The sequence below is a fragment of the Archocentrus centrarchus genome, unplaced genomic scaffold, assembly GCF_007364275.1.
Source record: "Archocentrus centrarchus isolate MPI-CPG fArcCen1 unplaced genomic scaffold, fArcCen1 scaffold_38_ctg1, whole genome shotgun sequence".
In the NCBI taxonomy this organism is placed as follows: domain Eukaryota; kingdom Metazoa; phylum Chordata; class Actinopteri; order Cichliformes; family Cichlidae; genus Archocentrus; species Archocentrus centrarchus.
Window position 1 is genome coordinate 2625114 of NW_022060265.1, and position 22538 is coordinate 2647651.

The 22538-nt window shown below is 39.5% G+C and overlaps 1 protein-coding gene across 2 annotated transcripts in view; it reads left to right on the forward strand.

Annotated features, from left to right (window-relative positions):
* The window catches only part of LOC115776833 (potassium voltage-gated channel subfamily H member 1-like), a 138476-nt gene that overhangs the window by 80310 nt on the left and 35628 nt on the right, over window positions 1-22538 (forward strand). For both annotated transcript variants that reach the window (XM_030724615.1, XM_030724616.1), the window contains exon 7: window positions 11539-11968. In XM_030724615.1, the coding sequence (XP_030580475.1) occupies window positions 11539-11968 (430 nt within the window). The remainder of the gene's footprint in view (window positions 1-11538; window positions 11969-22538) is intronic.

Consider the following 22538-nt stretch of genomic DNA (forward strand, 5'->3'; position numbering starts at 1 on the left):
GGAGGTAATTCAGCCATTTGATTCAGGTGTGTTGGATCAGAGACACATCTAAAACCTGCAGGACACCAGCTATTGAGGCCTGGAGGTGAGGGGGGTCATTCACAATTATCAACATTTTCCAAAGTCTACAAAGAGTAGTTGTTTTCAGACATCCCCTTCCCCTCTCCAAATGTGTACAAAGAAAATGTTGATCTTTTTCCATGACATATAATTTCACGTGGTTCTTTGGTATTTTAATGTAATAGGAAGTATTAAAACACATCAAGGTATGAAAAATGCTGGAAATCTTGGTATCAAATATCCTCTTTTCTGTTAAAGCATTGTATTGTTGCACTAATTAACAGATTTACCTAAATGTTAGAAATTTTTGAGTACAATAAACTGATTTGAAATTTAATTTGGATGTGAATGTGTACTTCACAGCATGTACATATAATGTACAAGCCACCACACTGTACACAGTGGCATTGGAGCAATTTGTCATCTGTGCCAAAAAGTCTTGTGCCAAAAAGTGATTTCTGGTATTTGCCGAAAAAAATTATTGCAGGTATTTATATTGTTGTAAATGACTTGTTGACCTATAATCTGTCAAGCATATCTCAAACATTATCTCTCATGAATGACATCCATTCATTTTGAGTTATAAAGAATGTTCCTGTCACATGGTAGAAACTGGATTACCGCATTACCGGTGGCCTGTGTTGCTAACGTAGCGACTTTGTTGCTAGATGTAGTGATTTTTGAAAATTTTTTTTAGACTCCATCACCACCACCACACACAAATACACACAGTTTTTCCGATGATTCGGCAATTTTTGGAGAATTTTGGAGATAGGCCGGAAACCTGAAATACATACAGCACTCGTACTGCATCCCTTTGTAAGCTTTGGCATCGCCCGGCTCTCGCTTCAGCACTGAGGGAGACACCCCACCCACCCGGGCTGGACCTCAATTCATCCTTTAGCCACTGTTGAGACAGCTGCCAACAAATATATGGGCCAGCACAGATGAAAACATGCCAGGAACTTGTAGAATTAATGTATATACCTTCTGAATAAACCCTATTATCTTTTTCTGTGATTTACTGCATACGGCTTCCATTTCTGTTTTGGCTTTTTGGAACAGTACTTCCACGTCCTTCTTCAGCAGCTTTGGCTGCTTTCCACACCTGCTGCACCACAATTGCAGCTTGTTCCTGCCTAATATTGTCAGTAGAGTCTTTCTGTGAATTGATGATGGCCTATTTTAGAGAATTCAGTGAGACCTTTGAATTGATCTGCCAGATTGCTGCAGACCATGCAATAGTGCAGTGGTGTACAAGGGGACAAGAGTGGACGCCTCAGGTAGGGATGGTATGATGAGGCCCCGGGAATGTGTCAAATCTGTCCGGCCAACTGATTCACCAAAAGCCTGATCACACGAAGCCCCATTTAACGGCTCATTCAGGTGTGCCGACATCTGCTGGACATTTGATGTACAGCATTCCTGCTGGTATATTAACATTAAAAATATTAAATCCAAACAGGGAGCTGATTCTACTGAAAAGGGGCCTGAAAGCTGAAGGCTCGGGATCCCTTTCTAATTTTAAATACCTTAGGAACCACATTCTGTTCATAATTTTTAGGGATAGAATTTCTAGATGTAGCCAAATGGCAGAAGGCTTCTGCTTTGTTGGCCTGTAAATCTCGTCTCTGCTTTTTGCCGATGATGTGGTCCTGTTGGCTTCATCAGGCGGTGGCCTCCAGCTTGCAGTTGAAAGGTTTGCAGCTGAGTGTGAAGCGGCTGGCATGAGGATTAGCTCATCTAACTCTGAGACCATGATCCCCAGTCAGAAAAGGGTGGAGTGCCCACTCCAGCTCAGGATAAGTTGCTGCCGCAGGTGGAGGAGTTTAAGTATCTCAGGGTTCTGTTCACATGTAACAGGAGAAGGGAGCGGAAGTTTGGCAGACGGATTGGGGCTGCATCTGCAGTGATGGGGACACTGCACCATTCTGTTGTGGTAAAGACGGGGCTGAGCATGAAAATGAAGCTGTGGATTTATCAGTCAGTCTACATCTCTACCCTCACCTATGGTCACTAGCTTTGGGTAGTGACTGAAACAACAAGATTGCGGATACAAGCGGCAGAAATTGAGCTTCCTCCGAAGAAGGGCTAGCCTCTTCCTTAGATATAGGGTGAGGAGTGCAGTCATTCATGAAGTTCTCAACTTGGCTCAACAGAGCTCTGGCACTGTCAGCCTGGCTACAGTGCTGTAAAGAAACCTGGGGTTGTTCTTCAGTCAGTAATGAATAGCATGATGTCCTATATATGGAGGAATTTTTTTTTATAGTGCAACAAATTCTTTTTCCAGGCTAAGTGAAGATCTTCTAGAGTGAAATGCTATTTCCTCTATAGCTTTGAGGTTATCTGAGTTAAGCAGCATGTTTGTGAGATATACCAGGGGAGTCAAGCACTTCTGATTTGAAACTTTATTTTTCAGAGAAGCCACAATATCCAGAGTCGTATGCAGTGAGGATGTAACACTGTTAACAAGATAATCGACCTCTGTGGGAGTGGAGATTAGGTAGCTGTTCTGCATTATGCTGGCATATGACATTGAAGAGGATAACAGTGGAGGAAAGCATCTGTTTGTTGTGATTTGGTGCTACATGTATATAAATAAAATTGAATTGAAAATTTAAATTGAATTTAATTATATTCTTAAACTTAGTTACAGCACTTTCAGAAATACTAGTACTGTACTGATATTTATTCCCCACTTCTGTGTAATCTGTTATTGTAGGTTTATAGATCATTAAAAAATGATCAGGCAAAACAGGTTTTCAGGGAAAAATGTTAAATGTTCAGTTTCTGTGCCATATGTCAGGACAAAATCCATAGAGTCAGTTGAGTCTAATTATAGATTTAATGCAGGGCTGAGGCTGTCATTTTCCGCATCTACATGGATATTAAAGTCACAAACTATAATTATAATTATTAGGCATTGAAAACTGCAACTCTGCTTCCTGGTGTCAACCCTGGATAGTCACATTTTGGGGAATTAATGAATGTGGCCAAATTTCTAGAAATGAGAGCTGCTCTAGCCAAAGTGGGATGAATGCATCTCTCCTAAACGGACCAGGTTTTCCACAGAAAGTTTCCCAATTATCTATAAAGCCCATATCATTTTGAATGGGATGTAATCATTTTTAAATGTCACATGAGCTAATTTGCATGTTCTCACTGGTGGTACTGTGGACATAATGGCTTTTGCTGGAAAAAGTAAATAGTGTTTAGAGGTTTCTCCCAACAAACCATGCTTTGATTGGTTAATTGAATGGCTGTTATATAGCGCTACTCTACTCGAGCACCAAAAGCACTGTGACAGCCAGAAGGCCCTCCTTTATGGGCTCTTGTGTTTGTTTTTTTCTTGAGCTGACCTCCACACCCGCTGGGTGTATATGGTATGCTGTAGTGTTTAGCTCAGCCCTTTGCTGTTTTGCTTATGGGCCAGATCTCAGTGCAGAGGCAGCTGGCAAAGAAGAAAGATGTGAGTTTTCCATAGCAGTATCATCCAAACACATGGCAAGTGGAGCCTCCCCACTCAGTAGCTCAGCAGGTAATTTAACCTCTTGACTGGACTGAAGGAAATGGCCCTGGATTGGACAACCTATTATGAGCCCTGGTATCAGCTGGTTGAACGCTGTGAATTTGAGTGGACAGCCGTAGCTGGCATACCTTGTTGAAAGTGAGGAGTGCACCTCCTTGTGTTGTTTTTGTTTGGAAATTGTAAAACCCGGGGTGAAGTTTTTGTTTTTGCCTTGTTGTGTTTGAACTGTTTGAACTAAACTGAGGAAGAGGTAAAACCTGAAGCGAATTTGTTTTGATTACATGTCAGGAGAGATACCTGACATGGCACCTCCTAAAACAAAACCAAAGTAAAGCATCACAATACAGCATGTTTAAGTCTCACACATTCATACAAGCACTTATTTCTTCATCTAAGTTCTTTCTAACATTCACACACATTCATACTCCTAGGAATGCATTGGGGGCAACTTGGGGTTCAATACCTTGTGGAGCAGCCAGGGATTGAACCACCAACCTTCCTAATAGATGACCTGTACCTCCTGAGTCACAGCCACCCATTAATATACACACTGAGAGCTTTTCCTGGATATTCTCTTATTTTTCACAGAGGTGGTGCTTAGAGGCTTGTTCATAGGAAGTCTTCAAATATAAAGATGCCAATAAGTGCACATGGTACCTGGACACCCTAGGTCGCAAGTCGATGATCAGTTTTGTAATTGTATTAGGGCTGCAACTAAAGATTATTTTGGTAGTTGCATAATCTGTCAATTATTTTATTGATTAGTCAACGACAGGTGGCCTGTTCAAGCCTGCCCACCTGTTAACGTCACTTTGTTGTCTCTTCTCACAATTGAAATAATAACCCATAAAAATATGAGTTTGACACTAATCAAATGTATTTTTAACATTAATGCGACCATCACAATAAATATTAAAAAAACAAAGCATATTAAAGTTAATGCAATTTTTAGTTTTAAATTAAAATATAATGTGCAAATAAATAAAAATGGCCTCTGTCTAAAAGTTCAAATAAGGCTTCAAATTAAATCAGAAATGTTTTTCTGTGCAAAACACCTGAAAAGTTTACAGATGATTCTATACTATTCAGAATGAACGCTAATATTAATGTGAGAAAAAAGTAAAAGGAGCCAGCGTAGCTGCTCCTATTGTCCTTCACTCGTTAGCTAACATAACTGAAATGGTGGCACTTAGCAAACATTATCCAGCTTGTTTCCAAGAGGTAAACTTACACAGACATTACTGTCCTCTACAGCGTACCCATCCAGAGCTGACATCAGAGCTCCAGAGTGCCGGCATTTTAATCCCTTAACTGGCAGCAAAAAAAATCACCTGACAAAAACTATATAACGCCTTCTGATTATTATTGGCTCTGAAAAACCCATTTCATAGCCTATTAACTGGCTGCGTCTGGTCCGCCGGCCGAATGAAGTGCATTTTATATGGCAGGCTAGACCCTCCCATTTTGATTGACACCTCATTCGGCCAATCATGTTAAGAAATGGGTTTGCTAGAGCCAGTGATACTCACAGGGCATCACGTAGCTTTGTCAGGTGATTTGGTGCAGCCAGTTACATGATTGGCCGTATGAGGTGTCAATAAAAATGGGAGGGTCTAGCCTGCCATATAAAATGGACTACAAACGGCCCGTCAGCGGGCCCTGGCCAGGGGGCTACATGCTCAGCATTGCAGTGATGCTGCTGTGGAAGGAAAGCTCTGCTTTGCACAGTCTGCATTCAGCTTTATTTTGCTTATATGTGAAATACTCCCACACCTTATTGTTGTTATTGGCAGATAATACTGCCCCCATATCTTCCTGTAGTGTGTTGAAATGACAAAATCACATGATAATCCAATTTAGAGCTACAAAAATTCATCGTAATTGATGTCATCAATAACGGTGAATTGTTGCAGCTCTAAATTGTATTGTCATTGTATTGCTGGGAAGACCTTGCAGAGGCCTAAGCCTGCGAGATCTTCAACTTCCACCTCCAGCAGAACTTCGACAGCATTCCTAGGGAGGTTGAAGACACCGAGTCAGAATGGACCATGCTCCGCACCTCCATTGTTGAAGCTGCTGCATGGTGCTGGGACTGAAAGGTGGTTGGTGCCTGCCATGGTGTAATCCCTGAAGCAGATGGTGGACACGGAAGATGAATGGAGCCATCAAGCTGAAGAAGGAGTCCTAACGGGCTTGGTTAGCCTGTGGGACTTTGGAAACAGCTGATGGGTACTGGCTGGCCAAGCACAACGCAGGTCAGGTGGTTGCTGAAGCAAAAACGTTGGTGTGATTGGAGATCTTTGAGGCCATGAAAAAGCTTTCAAACTGCCTTGAAGTGATTCTGAGAAACTGTCAAGCAAGTCAAGAGTAGGACATGGTGCTCTACTCACAGGAAATAGTCCGGATGGGGCGCTGTTGACTTCAACTGAGGATATAGTCAAGGTACTTCAAAGACTTCCTTAATCCTATGTACATGCCTTCTCCAGAGGAAGCAGAGTCTGGGGGTGAGGGGGATGATTCACCCATCAATGGGGGTGAGGCAGTGACCTCACTCCTTGGTGGTAGAGCCCTTGGGATAGAAGAGATGTGCCCAGACTTACCGAAGGCTCTGGATATTGTAGGGCTGTCTTGGTTCACACACCTCTGCAATGTCACATGGAGGTCTGGGGAGGTGCCACTGGATTTGCAGACTGGGGTGGTGATACGGTCTTAAAGATGGGGGATCGGAGGGTGTTCTTCAACTATTGGAGATCACAATCCTCAGTCTCCCCAGGAAGGTCTATACCTAGAAATCCAGGCCTCGAGGTCCGGTGTCCTGCAGGTTTTAGATGTGTCCCTGATCCAACACACCTGATTCAAATGGCTGAATTACCTCCTATGTATGCAGTCAAGTTCTCCAGAGTCCTGCTAATGACTTCTATATTTGACTCCGGTGTGTTGGATCAGGGACACATCTAAAACCTGCAAGGCACCGGACCTCGAGGCCTGGATTTGAGGATCTCTGGTCTATACCAAGGTGCTGGAAAAGAGAGGTCATCTGTTAGTTGAACCCTAGATTCAAGAGGAACAATGTGGTTTTTATCCTGTTATGGGATGCTGAACCAGTGCTTTATCATCTCAAAAATATTTGAGTGTGCATGTGAGTTTGCCCATCCAGTCTATATGTGTTTTGTGGACTCACAGAGTCAGATTGCTGATGCTTTGAGTATCTGAGCACTGGCAGTGCAGACTCTCGTGGAGCAGTAGTGCATTCTGGGATCTTCTCTGGGTAGGAAACAGTGTTGTTGATGAGAGGAATTGGAGAGGCAGCCTATGAGAGGCTGCAGATGTGGTTCTTCAGGTGGCAGCTTTTGCATGCTTCATTCATGTTTCATACACTCTTTATACATCTATTATACATGTTTATACTTTCATATGGGTATATCCATATGAAAGTATAAACATGTATAATAGATGTATATACTTTCATATGGGTATATCCATCGAGACCTTTAAAGCACAAAGGAAAGAGGGATTTAAGAGCCTAGTCATAGAAACTCTGAAATTCTGTAAAGATATTTGTGATGCCAAGAGGCATATATATATATATATTAGGGGTGGGACTCGATTAAAAAAATTAATCGAATTAATTACAAGCTTTGTAATTAATTAATCGAAATTAATCGCATTTTAATCGCATTTCAATGTTTGACATGAAAAATATTCATTTAAGTTTAGTTGATGAATAAATCAATATACATAAGCTTAAACTTCAAAATTTTGTTTATTTTCCCACCAGTCTACTACACAGACCAATGAAGGGTGGAAGTGCTCCTGTGATAAGCAAACACCTGAAATTAAAGTTAAGCATCATAACTGGATAGTTTTATTCAACATTAATGTCTCACTTGTTATAGTTGGAAGTTAATCATTCTCTCAGCTGTACTCCTTGATGTTGAAATGTGTTCTGCTTGTTTTAACAGCTTAGTTTGAATAAAGACTTAAAATTAAACCACAAAAAGGAGAAAAAGTTCGTTCTCCGTTTAACAGCTGCTTTTACACAGCTGTGCTTCGCACTCACGGTTGCTAGGCGACATGAGCTACGCAGAGGTGACGGCAGGTGACGCTGATATGAAGGCTAGCCGCTCACTTCCGGCCTTTGTGGTGTTCGGGGGGCTGCGAAAGACGTGAGCCGGGTACTTCGCAGGATGCGGCCTCTAATTTGGACATTGTGCGTCGATATAATCTGTATGCCGGGAACTCGCGCACTGAGAAACGTTCCACGGTGCAAAGTGCGATTAAAATGCGTTAAAATTTTTAACGCGTTAATTTCCCCATAATTAATTAATCGAAATTAACGCGTTAAAGTCCCACCCCTAATATATATATATAAAACACTATCTTATCTTGTCTAATGGCAGTCAGGGCCTAACCTGTAGAGTTCCTTCCATGTATATGCCTCCCCAGACCATCAATGACTCACCATCCAACTGGTCATGATGAAAGATTTTGCAGGCAGCATAATTTTCTCCAGGGCTTCTCCAGACCCTTTCAAGTCTATCAGGTGTGCTCATCCAGCCTAACACTTCCAAACGATTCACTGTATTGTTATTTATTTAGGATACATGTAATTTGCTGTGGATGTAATTCACTGTGGATGCTTGTGCCATGTTGTCTCAATAAAAGGAAGGTAAATTGCATCCCTGTGACTATTTCTCCTATCGTCTCTCTCCTGCACAGTACAGCTATTATATTGGGTCCACCTTCTTGTAGTCAAGCTGGCATTGCAGGAATGGTGTCACTGGCTTGAAGGGGCTCATCAGGCATTTGTAGTATAGGCAGACCACAAAAAGCGAGTGGTGAGAGAGGCAGAAAAAATCACTGGTACCTCATTCCCCCCCCTCAGTGACATCTACAACACCTTCAGAAAAAGGCTCTCTGCATTGCAATGGACACTACTCACCCTGGATACTCTCTGTTTTCCCCCCTCCCCTCAAAAAAGAGATTCAGACAGTTAAAGGCAAACACGAATAGGCTGAAACACAGCTTCTTCCCTCAGGCCGTGAAAGCCATCAATCCCCCACCTTCAGCCAAACTGTTCACCCTGATGGGCAAACAGCGGAACTAATGGACAATTGACTCAAATGGACAATTACAGTGAAATCCACCCCAATCCCCACCCCACCCCCCCATCTGCCAGCCCATCACCGACTGCACTCGTCACTTTAAACAATCTAAGCTTGTACATACTTTTCCTAGCATTGATATACTTACCTTAATCTACTACATTTACTTATTTATTGTTGTTTTGCATATGTTTTTTTTTTTTTTAATTACTGCCGCAGAGAGGATGCTAAACTGCATTTCACTGTTTTAACATTGTTCTTAGCATTGTTTCTTTTTTAACAGTGACAATAAAACGCTATTCTATTCTATTCTATTCTAAAACCTTCCCTGCCTGAAAGCAGCTAAAAGACTGAACCCACATTAACATCACATGGTTTAACATGCCTATCACTTACAGCAATGAATGTCAAGTGGCAGCCCATAGGCCAAATTCATCCAGCCCCTTGAATAAGACTAGTCTAGTGAGAAGGAAAACATGAAGAGCTAATTTTTGCAAAAGCAAAACTGAGATAACAATATTTACAGAATCCTTTCCACACATACTATAGGCCAATCAAATCATGTCGCATCATAACCCATTCAATACCCCTCTTTGACTAGAATGAATTAACCCTGTATTGTCAAAAGCCTCGACATCCCTAGACCCAATGAGAATGCAAAAGTAGTATTTTCAGCACTGCGCTGCACTGAGGTATCAGCTTTTGCTGGTGGTGATCAGATTGTAAACACAGCATTGGGTGAGTCTAGCCTTGTTTTTTCTAGAAAAGTTCAACGATCAAACTTGACTAGAGGAAGTAAAAGTCATAACAAGATCTTTGGCGGTGAACCTGTGGAAGGATCGTAGTGCCTGGCCTTTGTGGGACTCCCGTCTCATTTGCTGTGAGGGTCTCTCACGCGGTCTGCTTGTGGGGGGGACCAGACAGCGGTGCAAATCGGGCGAGTAGGTAGCTCAGCATTTCTGCTGCTTGTATTCACGCTTGTATTCTACCCTTTTCTGGCTGAGGAACATGTCCGCAGACTTAGAGGTGCTGATTTTCATGCCAGCCGCATCACACTCAGCTGTGAACTGTTCTACTGCAAGCTGGGGGCCACCACCGGATGAAGCCAACAGGACCACATCATTCACAAAGAGCAGAGATGAGATTTAGAAACCATTAAGGCAGAAACCTTCCACCACTTGGCTACGCCTAGAAATCAGTGCCAAAGGGTAGTCCTGGTGAAGTCCGAGTCCAACTTATTGCCGGGCAATATGGACCAAGCTCTCATTGTGGTTGTACAGGGACTGAATGGCCCTCAACAACGGGTCAGACACTCCATACTCCCACAACACCCTCCACATAAAACCCCAAGGGATGAGGTCGAATGCCTTCTACAAGTCCACAAAACTCATGTAGAATGGATGGGCAAACTCCCACTCACACTTGAATATCCTCAAGAGGATAAAGAGCTGGTCCAGCATTCCACAACCAGGACAAAAACCACATTGTTCCTCTTGAGTCTGAGGTTTGACTAACTGACGGACCCTTTCCAGCACCCTGGCATAGACTTTATCGGGGAGGCTGAGAATTTATTTTATCTTATTCTGACAATAATTGATCATTACCTTTTTTGGCTCTCTTTTTTTGACATTTTGCCTTCCCCTCCAATTAAGAGGGTTAAGCAAAATGTGAAAAAAATAACTTGAAGGGCCAAATTGTCCCTGATCCAACACACCTGAATCAAATGGCTGAATTACCTCCTCAGTATGCAGTCAAGTTCTCCAGAGTCCTGCTAATGACTTCTATATGTGATTCAGGCGTGTTGGATCAGGAACACATCTAAAACCTGCAGGACATCGGCCCTCGAGGCCTGGAGTTGCCCACCCCTGTTGTAGAATAACTTTTAAACTTTTTATTGTATCTCAAAAGACAACCAAGTTTTTTTCAGGATAATAAACGCAAAGAACAGCAAAAGCTAACATTCTTTTATACTGCTAAGAGCTGTTCTTTTTTTAAAAAAAATCTGGTTCAAATTTACACTTTTTCTAACTTACAGAGAGCTTTTCATAAGAAACCACGACTGACAGGTACCATATTGTTTGGACACTTTTCTTGATGTTATACTGCATCATTAGAAGTTGCAAGGTAACTTGTAATGATTTTTGTGTAAAATGTTTTGTTGGTTTGTTTTGAATAAATAGTGTCCAAATAGGCCAAAGAGGCAACCCATATGGCAGTAATATGTGAGGATAATCACTCTGGGATACCTTAATTTCTCTGATGTATCCAATGAAAACATATATAGATGTTTTTACTAGATACATCATGCTTTTATTTTTTTCCTATATTGTAAATTAATACTGAAGTCATCCAGACTACAAAGGAACACATAAGGAATTGTGTAGTAAACTCAAAGTGGTCAAACAAACAAGGATATGTTTTAGATTGTTTGAAGTAGGCATCTCTTGCATAGATGACAGCTTTGCACATCTTGGCATTTTCTCGGTATATAGTGACACATACATACATGTTATAATGGATATGAAAACATGTTTTTTGTAACATAAATTTTACAAAACACATACAGATTAGTGTTTTCCATGAGCACATAATTAAAAATGTGTCTTTTGAATTCACACAAAGATCTACCCACTTTCCTTGCTCATTACTCTTGTTGTTTACTTGCCAATTTTAAGCTCAATTTGTACAAATTAAACAAAGTAAAATTAACAAACACACCACATGTTTGGTGGAAAAGGCCCCTCAGGGTCCCATGATAATCAAAATGTTTAAGAGAAGAAAACTCCTTCATTATTTCACCCCTAACCATATTTTCTCTTATCTTTTTTATCTGTTCTTCCTCAGGGAATCAGCAGCCTCTTCAGCTCTCTCAAAGTGGTCCGTTTGCTGCGTTTGGGTCGAGTTGCCAGAAAGCTGGACCATTACATTGAGTATGGTGCTGCTGTGCTGGTTTTACTGGTGTGTGTGTTTGGCCTGGCAGCCCACTGGCTGGCCTGTATCTGGTACAGCATCGGATACTACGAGGTGATCGACAAGGACAGCAACACCGTGAGGATGGATAGCTGGTTATACATGCTGGGAGAGACAGTGGGGACGCCATATAGATTCAATGCCTCAAGCTCAGGCACCTGGGAGGGAGGGCCCAGCAAAGACTCAGCCTACATAACTTCATTGTACTTTACCATGACCAGTCTGACCAGTATTGGCTTCGGAAACATAGCACCTAACACAGATGGAGAGAAGATCTTTGCTGTAGCCATGATGATGATTGGATGTGAGTGCCTATCATTTCCTTTCATTTTATCCCCCTGTGCCAGATATGCAAAACATCCATTCTCTTCAGTTGTTTTTTTGAGTTTCTCAAGCTAACTTGACAGGAAGATTATTAAACCTGCTAGTTTTTCTGTGGATTCAGACTCCTCTTTCAGTGTCTCCTGGCTTGTTATGTAATACTGGAAAGACTCCATGATGCTGAGATCAGGCTCTGCCTGTAGTTTCCAGACTATCTCTTGCAGAACTCTCTCTGCTACTTGTCGCTCCTTCCCATCAGAACAGCTTCTTTTAGTTCTTTATGACTGGATGGTTGGACTTATTGACCAACCAGAAGCCTTCCCATTGGTATTAAGGATCTGAAGTTTCTTAGTCTAGGCTTAAATTGCCATCTATCAACCTCATGTCACAGAGCACCCTGGTAACATCCTGGAAGATCTGTACTTACATTGCACACCCACAAAATAATGATTTAAGGATTCTTTGTCATTCGCGTCACATTTGCATTCAGTGTATACCAGAGACACTTTTCACATTATATAGTCTTTTGGTCAATTGTTAAACACTTTAAATTTAAGCAAAAGCAGATCATCTTTTCATCTTGGGTGGCACTCAGAGATCTGGTGACAAAAGGAGAAACAAGCTACTATTTCCTATTACTATTAGTGCCATTGAGCCTTTATAGTGCAAACTGTAGTAAAGAAAAGGGGTGAGCTTGATTTATAACCAAAGAAAGAAAGAACTTTGTAATGAAAATGATGCACAAAGTAAGTGGTTTATCCCAATTATTCTGTTTCTTATAATTGGAAAACCCAAATGGTAATTTTAATTTGATGGATTGCGAAGCTCTATTCAACCTTAGGGATGCACCAGTCCAATCCTCACTGAAAAATCTGAACTGGATATCATATCATCATAAGCTGATCTATGGGCTGACTGGTTCATTTCACTTGTCTGCTTTTCTGTGCTTAATTCACGATGGGACAGCAGCATCTAGCAGCTAATGTAGCATGCAGGAAGCTAACAGCAAAGGGCCAGTAGTTTGGAGGTATTTCACACTTAATACACCAACAGCTTCTCGTCTTATTTGCGTACTTGCATTTACATAACACTTTTCTATTCTCTGACCACTCAAAGTGCTTTAGACCACAAGTCCTATTGTAACCATTTATTGATACACTCCTTTGTCCTACTCATTTTGAGCAAATCTACCTCATAGCCATGACCAATTTAGAATCATCACTTACATGCATATCTCAGGACTGTGAAAGGAAGCCAGAACACCCTAAAGAAACTCACACAGGCACATGCAAAGTCCACACATAAAGCCCCCTCCCAGTGTTCACAGTATAATCACTGCACCACCAAGTTGATCCCAGTGAGGTTTTTCTGTTCTTCTGAGATTTAGAAAACCCAGTTGTCACGACAGATGGATGGCCTCTTGGTTAGCAGTTGCTTTGTCAGCAAGGTGATTAAGCATGACACACCACGTTCGGGTGTAGTAGAGCTCCTCACTTAAATATTAATAGAGCTGGCTTATGGACTCCAAGTCCTCCCTGCTGTCTGATACAGACTGCACACATCCAGCTCCACAGTATGATTTCTGATTCAGCTTGAAAGCAGGCAAGGCACCAAGAGCTCCATGAAAGAATTTGTTTAAATAATGGCAGAAACAGCTAATGTCAGAATGTCAAAATTCCAAAGAAAGATCATTTTACTGCAGTGATATATGTTAGTCACCAGTGGAGCGTGAGCTAGTATCTGAATCTCCAAGTGTTTTACTGCTGTTTTCTGTCATGCTGCATAGCTGCTGCTTTTCTTGGAGTGGACTACCATCTTACTTTAGACTGCAAACCACATTTAATCATACAGATTCATACAGTGCTTTATTCTAAACACTTTAAGTGCTTTATCTGCTTCATATTTGCATGTCTCAGGACTGTGAGGTAGAAGTCAGAGTACCCAAAGAAACTCAGCAAGGGGAGAACACGCAAGCCCCACACAGAAAGGCCCTGGCCAGGGTTTGTAGTGTGAATCTGCACACCATGCTGTCCTTCTTGACAATGTTCTTTAAATATTTATTTTTCAGTTTTGTACATTGGGAAAAAAACTGAAATTAAAACTAAATTAAAAGTAGACATAATATTGACGAGATAAAAACATTTTTTGTTTTTTGGAAAAAAATGCTGAGCCCTACCAGAAAATGTTGCTCTATATATTTATCTAGATGATGAATATCTTTCACTTTGGATTCTAATTTTCAAGTGTTCCTGCTCTCCAGAAGATAAATCTTTATATTTCAATGTATATATAGCTTTCCACTAACTCCACCCTAAAAATAGAGCCTATATTATGTAACTGCTGACAGTGAAGGCAGGCAGAGATTTTGTGGAGGTTTTCCAGAGCAGAGAGGATATCTGCAGGTAAAAGCTTTTCCTCACTGAGCCCAAGGATGAGGAGCTTTAATGTTGACAATTTGTCTCCTTGATAGGAAGCTGCCGTCACCTTGCGTCACATCAGGGTCTACAGTCTGTTAGTCTGAATCACATTCACACGTAGAGAAGGTAATCAGACATCAAACAGGAGACTGAAGCTTCTCTGGGGCATTCACATACATGAAATAAACTAAAAAAATACCATTTCTAAGCAAACCATTTTGTGCAGTAGAGTACAACTGAAATGACAGAAAATATCAGATTTGCAAATAACATTGTTAAGCAGCAGTGAAATGCTACTGAAATTAGATCAAAAGGCCACAGAGTGTCCGATGAAAATAAACTTCTAACCCAGTTTCAGTTGCTTTTTTTGAGTGTGCAGGGATTCATCTGGTTCACACAGCTTGTACCTTTGGGGGTCCTGTAGAGACACTGTACTGAGACTGTACTGAAGCTACTCTGCTCTGGATAAAGTCTATTCATTTCCTATTTAGATTCATAAGCAACACAGAAGAAAGCTGAATTTAGGATTAAGCCCCCCCCCTCTCTCCTTTTTGCAAAAACAAAACCAAAAAAAAACACACACTCTCACCTCCTGACAGCTTTCTGGCTTCTGAAAGCCACTGGAGTTTGACGGAAAGTGGTTGCTATGACAGTCAACATCCGGCATTCAGGATGAGAGTTTGGGTCATTAGTATAGTAAGTGTGAGAATTGTAATGCTTACAGTAACATCAGGTTGGGATCTGCAGGAAGGACAAAAATAGATGTTTAATTTCCTTTCCAGAACATTCTGAGAGAAATTGTACCAAAATCTGTTCACCTTTGTGATGAGAAGAGAATCATCTTCGTATGTAGTCACCCTCTGCAGAAAATCAATGTTGAATGATTACATTTGGGTTTTTAAAAATGTTTTTTTTTTATGATTTTAAAGTTCCCACCTGCAACATTATCAACATTTCTGATACCAGCAACAAGATCTCTCATAGGGCCATTTTAAAGATATGGTGTTTCCCTCAGGTTTAAATTCTATTTTTGGGAGTATGTATATGTGCATGTATTTGCATGCAATATGACTTTCTCAAGTACAAAAACAAATACTTGCAAAGTCCTTTTTTTTTTTTTTGTACAGAAATAGCAACAAATCCACTTCTAAAGATTGTACTGCTGAGGAGTAGCACTGGTGGCTATTTTCATTTATGAAATCCTCCAAAAGAAAGTTTTTTTAGAATTGGGTGTTCAAAAACTAAATATCAGATTACATAGAGGAATAATTCTGAAAGATTCTGATCTGATATTCAGTGGTCATGTTTTTAGTTACAGTTCTGTGCAAAAGTTGTGAGCCACCTCTCATTTCTTTATCTTTTGCTAGGAATATGGTAAATATATATATATACAGTGGTTTATTGAAACATGCAAACATACATGAAAATACAGAATATTAGACAAAATGGAGTTTGGACAATTTTTATGAGCTGTGTTTTACTGATGGCTGTAGACACTAACTGTTGTACCTCTCTCCTCATACATATTAATGACAATTTGAACCAAAAATTTCAAATTTGGATTAATTACTCCATAGAACTGGTTGCCTTTTCCACCAGTCCCCTTCCTTAAAAATGGCGTCTTGGCAAGTACACAGGTTTTTGCTGGATTTTTCCCGTTTCTTGAGGAGATAACTTTCAGATATACTGTTCCTGTGCTGTAGATTTTAGTCTTCCACTTGTCCAGTTTCTTGGATTGCTTTTAAGGATACACACCATGCTAAGAAGTCTTCAGCTAACAGCTGTTTGGGAATTAGTGGAGCACTATTTTTACATAGGCACTTTGATAGTAACAAAGTGGTTAAAGATACCATTTAAAATTGATTCTTTGCTAAGTTGACTGTTATGTGTAGACACAATCCTGGTTTGCACGGTGAGTTAAATACCTTTTTCAATGCTTGAATGAGATCAATGTTCTATTTATTCAGTGACTTAACAAAAACATTCCTCTGAAAATGGTCAGATACAAGGACTGAATCATGAAAATGAGTAAAAACAGCCAGTGCTCGAAGAAAACCTTTAAATGACCAGAGAACCACTGTTCAAGACCACTTAAAAATTAGAAGAAAATCAGGCTGCTTGGAAGCAAAAGATAAAGAAATGTTTATGTTTATGTTTATTAAGATCCCCATTAGCGTCAGCAGCATGCTGCTTCAGCTATTCTTCCTGGGGTCAGTTTACATAAAAAGACAAATTACATTGATAAACAACAAAAACAAACAAACGAATAAACAATCAAAAACAAATAAACAAAAATCATTACAAATACAGTAATCAAATAACACATACTTATCTTCATAATTTTTAAAAGACATACACTTTAATTTAAAATAAAGAGATATTTTAGATTTCGCTCACATAAAAGTATTATACCTTATTCATTTTATAGTATATTTTCAGTTGCCTTTTAAAACTGTCTGCCGTACTTTGTTTAATGTTTTGTGGTAATGAATTCCATTCATGCATTGCTCTAAACATCACTGTACGTTGGCTTAACCTAGTTTTACATTTTGGCAGAGTGAAACACAGTTCAACCACATGCCTTGTTGAGTAATCATGAGTATCTTTACTAAATGGTAATTTATGGTAAAACATAGATGGACTTTTTGCAGTAATTATATTATTTAGAAAATTTGTCAGTGCATACAACCCTCTATCCTTCACCTATAACCAGGAAAGCTGATTATGCATTTTAGCTACATTTGTCTTAATGCCACATTTTAGAGCCACACGTGCTGCCCTATTTTGCACCAGTTGTAATGTTTTAATATTGCTTAATGATGTATTAGACCAAACAACAGAGCAATAATCTAAATGAGACAATACGAGAGTTTGAATGACAACTGGGATTGTTTGTTTAGTTAGATATTCCAAATTTCTTTTAATAACAGAAAAACTACTACCCATTTTAGAAACTACTCTCTGGATATGTTTATCCCAGGAGAGTTTACTGTCTATAATGATTCCTAAGAGCTTCACCTCTTCTACTTGTTTAACTGATACATCCTTTATATGGAGATCCAGTTGAGGTTTGGCTCTTAGAGAATGATTTGTTCCAATGACAATACTCATTGTTTTAGAAACATTTAAAATGAGTTTGTTACTGTCCACCCAGTCAACTATACATTCAATCTCTCGTTCGAGATCCGTTTTAATCTCACTAATAGACTTTGCTGCTAGATATACTGTAGTATCATCAGCAAACATTGAAATGCCAGCTTTACTTAGCACTGATGGTAAGTCATTTGTAAATATTGTATATAGAGTTGGGCCAAGACAGCTGCCTTGTGGCACTCCATGCTTTACAGTTCTACTGTCTGAATAGCAGCCATTATAATAGACCAGTTGTCTCCTATCACTGCTCATGAATTGTAATGCTGATTCTACAAAGCCATAGAATTTAAGTTTTTTCAACAAAATCTCATGATCAATAATGTCAAAGGCTGCAGAGAAGTCAAGCAACACAACCCCAATTATATTATTATTTTCCATTTCCCACAGCCAGTCATCTGTCATTTGAGTTAGAGCAGTTGCAGTGGAGTATTTTTCTTTGTAAGCATGTTGATAATTTGTGAAGAGGTCATTGTCTTTAAAATAAGTGTTAATCTGCTCATGTATAATTTTTTCCATTATTTTACTCAAAATTGGCAGTAAACTAATGGGTTGACAATTTGTTTCAGTAAATGTCATTTTTTAATTTTTTAATAGAGGTATTACTTTAGATACTTTACAAGAGGACAGAAACTTGTTTTTATTAAAACACTGATTAATTATATGAGTTACTACTGGAGCAATAACTGAGGCTATAGGTTTTAATAGTCGCCCGTCCAGTTCATCCACTCCGGGAGGTTTGTCTTTATCAGTCATAAGTAATGATTCAACTTTTGATATGCATACATTTTTAAAAATAAAATTGCATGTCTTATTGCGCATCATTTCATTTATTAGTGAATATGATATATTTTCCTTGTTCAAGGTGCTTCTTAAGGAATCAATCTTATTTAGAAAATAATTATTTAAATGATTGGCTATATCATATGATTTCGTTAAATATCCACTGTTTGTTTCCAAATAGGTGGAAGTACATGTATTACCTTTCAAGAGAGAATTTAGAGTTGTCCATAATTGTTTACTGCCTTTACTGTTTTGTATTTTCTCTTGATAGTATTTTTTCTTTTTTATCTTGTTTTGTTTAGTTACAGAATTTCTCAATTTGCGATATATGATCCAGTCTGACTGAAGCCCAGATTTAACTGCAGTCAGCTTAGCTTGGTCTCTAGTCAGCATTTGTTGTTTTAAACCCTCGTCTAGCCATGGAGTAATAAGTTTACGCACTTTGAACTTTTTTACAGGTGCATGTTTGTTCACAGTGTTAAATGAGGGCTGGTTCAAGATTTTGCACAATACTGTAAGTAACAATAACAATTACTGTATATGGCTTATACAGTGAGGAAAGTTCAGAATAAATATGAAAAATTTTATTTAAATTAAGACTAGAAAAAGTGAAAAATGTATTAATGTATATTTTTTGTTATCACTCAAAGATTGAAGTTTAAAAAATGCAGCTTGATTGAGCTTAAATATGTTTTGTAGATGGGAAGGAAATTACAGCTGAAAGTGTGTTTGTGAATCAGTTCATGGAAAAAGAAATAACACATACACCTCAACTGCTGTGTGAAGTTTCTCAGGGGTGGAACTCCAGACCTGGCTTCAGTTCTGGACCTTCTGTTGCTGTGTTAGCACTAACTCAGCTCCACCCCTGTGCTGAGGCTGCACAGTAACTGTTCTGAAGGTCACAGCAAATTCTGTGTAATGATTCTGACACTTACAGTGAGCTCCACACTATGAGCTCCTGTCAGTGTGATCAGAGACAGCAGGCTTCTGCAGCATGCTGGATGTGGTCAGCATTGATCTTGTGGCCCCCAGTGCATACTGCTGACAGGAAGTGAGGGAGGGAAAATGAGTCAGGGATAGACTACAGCTGATGGGCTGAGTTGTGGCTTTGAGGAGTTGCCAATGGTTAATGTTTCAATACAGAGAAACACTCATTAACTTTTAGGTAAGACAATAGAAATCTGCAAAGTAGTATCTTCAGAGTAAAAGAGTTGGCTGTGTGTTAGTGATCATTCACAATTATCAACATTTTCCAAAGTGTACAAAGAGTACCCTTTTATAGACCTCCCTCCCCAAACGTATACAAAGAAAATGATCTTTTATCAGGACATTTCAATTCACCTGGTTCTTTGGTATTTTAATGTAATTAAAATGACTGGTGTTAAAAAATGCTAGAAATCTTGGTATAAAATATACTCTTTCCTATCTATATTAACATTGTATTGGTGCACAAATAAACAGATATACCTATATGTTAGTATATGTATAGGGTTCAATAAACTGATTTGAATTTTAATGTGTACTGCACTGCATGTATGTAAAATGTATATGCCGCCACACTGTACACAGTGGCAGTGGAGCAATTTGTCATCCTACTAGCTGGTCTTTTTTGACAAAATTATTGCTGGTATTTATATTGTTTTAAATGATTTGTTGACCTATAATCTGCCAAGCATATCTCAAACATTATCTGTTATGAATGATATCAATTCATTTTGATTCATAAAGAACATTCCTGTCACGTGGTAGAAATTGCAATTAGTTTTTGGCAAAACTGGCTGCCAGTGTTGCCGACTTTTCAGCCCCCCCCCCCTTTTTTTTCCCAAAAAACGACAAATTTAGTGACTTTTCCGGTGATGTTGGTGACTTTTGGATAGTTTTGGAGATATGCCGGAAACCTGAAATCCTCCACTGTCGCAGTGTTTTTAGTTCATAGAGCGCTCATACTGCGTCCCTACTTACACTATGGCATCACCCAGACCTCGCTTTGGCACTGAGGGGGACACGCCCCACCCACCCAGCTTGGATCTTGATTCCTCAGCTTTCTTACACACGGCAATGGTGCCGACCACCAGTCACCATATTACACAAAAATATACAGTCGAGCATAGATGAAAACATGCCAGGAACATGTAAAATTATTGTACTGAATAAAATTCTGAATAAAGTCCATCATTGTTTTCTGCAGTTTACTGTGTATGGTTTCCATTTTTGGAACAATGCTTCCACTTCTTGTTGAATTTATCTCCAGCAGCTTTGGCTGCTTTCCACACTTGCTGCGTGGAACTCACAGCTTTTTCCTGCCTAATGTCATTAGAGAGTCTTTCTGTGAACTCACGATGACCTATTTTAGATAATTCAATGAGACCTGATCCGCCAGACTGGAGGCCATATTGCTGCAGACCATGCAATAGTGCAGTGGTGTATAAGTGAACGAGAGTAGACGTCTCGAGCATTAGTCAGGCAGCAGTGCTCAAATTACATAGTTCTGACCAACATTTTTATAACTATTTGAAAATTGTACAGTAGGTGTTATCCCCCTCCCCCCTCGGCATATGGTTTGTACGCTTTGGAAAATGTTCATAATTGTGAATGATCCCTAAAAAACATCCTCCTGCTTATAGCCAAGTGTAAGCCACTTTGAAGAGCATCTCTCAAAATATCACTTGCATAAGCAGAGAATAGCCAATCTAATTTAGACTTGTGCATATTATGCTTGTATAGTCTATACAGTCACCACCTACAAGTGAGTAAAACTCTCTGACACTAAGATTCAAATATCCTGTAAAGCACCATGCAGATTTCTTGGTCAAAAAATGCTCAGAAATGTTGTACTTTAGCTACTTAGTACATATGTTTAATATATTTAATTAATCACTTACAGTGTGTTTGTCTGAGGTGTGTAATTACAGTGACTATATGAATTACAACACAAACGGATTTCCAGACCTGTGATGTAATGTAATGTACTGACCTAAGCCAGATTTAACCATACAGGGCTTTATTTTATAAATGATTTATCTACCTCATACCTATGATCAATTTAGAATCACCAATTTACCTAGCATGTGTTTGGACTGTGGGAGGAAGCCAAAGCACCCAGAGGAAACCACTCTGGCACAGGAAGACCATGAAAATCCTACACAGGAAGGCCTGAGTCAACCGGGAGATTCAAACCTTCACGCTGTGAGATTACACTGCTAACCACTGCACAATCCTCTGCTGTGATTTCACTTAACAAAAACCTTAAATCATCAAAAATCAGTTACATATCTTGAGTTTTTACTTTGAACTCCCTGGTTATAAAATCTAAACATGATAAAACTGATCTGATGTGCTTTCTTTAATAATTCTTTGTCCTCATTACTTCAAACAGTAAAACAACGGACATGCACCCGGCCATCAGCGTGATGTAAAAGGAAAGGTAATTCATCAGACCAGGCCACCTTCTTCCATTACTCCGTGGTCCAGTTCTGATGCTCACGTGCCTATTGTTGGCACTTTCAATTGGTGACGAGAGTCAGCATGGGCACCCTGACTGGTCTGCAGCTGTGCATCCCCATACTCAACAAATTGCATTGCACTATCAGAATTTATATTTAACTTTTTTGGCAATTTGAGCTACAATATCTCATCTGTTGGAGTGAACCACACGGAGCAGCCTTTGCTTCTCACATGGATCAGCGAGCCTTGGCTGATTATGACTCTGTCACTGGTTCACCACTGTTCTTTTCTTGGACCACTTCTGATAGATACTGACCACTGCAGACCAAGAACAAGTGCAGTTTTGGAGATGCTCTGACCCAGTCGTCTAGCCATTACAATTTGGCCAATGGCAAACCCACTCATATCCTTATGCTTATCCATTTTTTTCTGCTTTTAACACACCATGTTTTGTGACAAAATGTTTACTTGGTCTCTAATTGAATTCCACCCACTAACAGGTGCCACAATGAAGAGATAGTGTTCACGTAACCTGTCAGTGGTCATAATGCTATGCTTGATTGGTATATAATGCTATATAAAAACTTTTTTTAAATCAATTTATCACCTGATAAAATTGATTTTTCTTGTTCATTGCATTATTTGTCTTATGTAAAGGTGAAATGGTTACTTTGTGTTTAAAACACAAATCTTGTAAAATAAAGTTTTACAAGTCAACTAGCAATTGTTCTTCACATTACACTCTTGGCAATGGAAAAA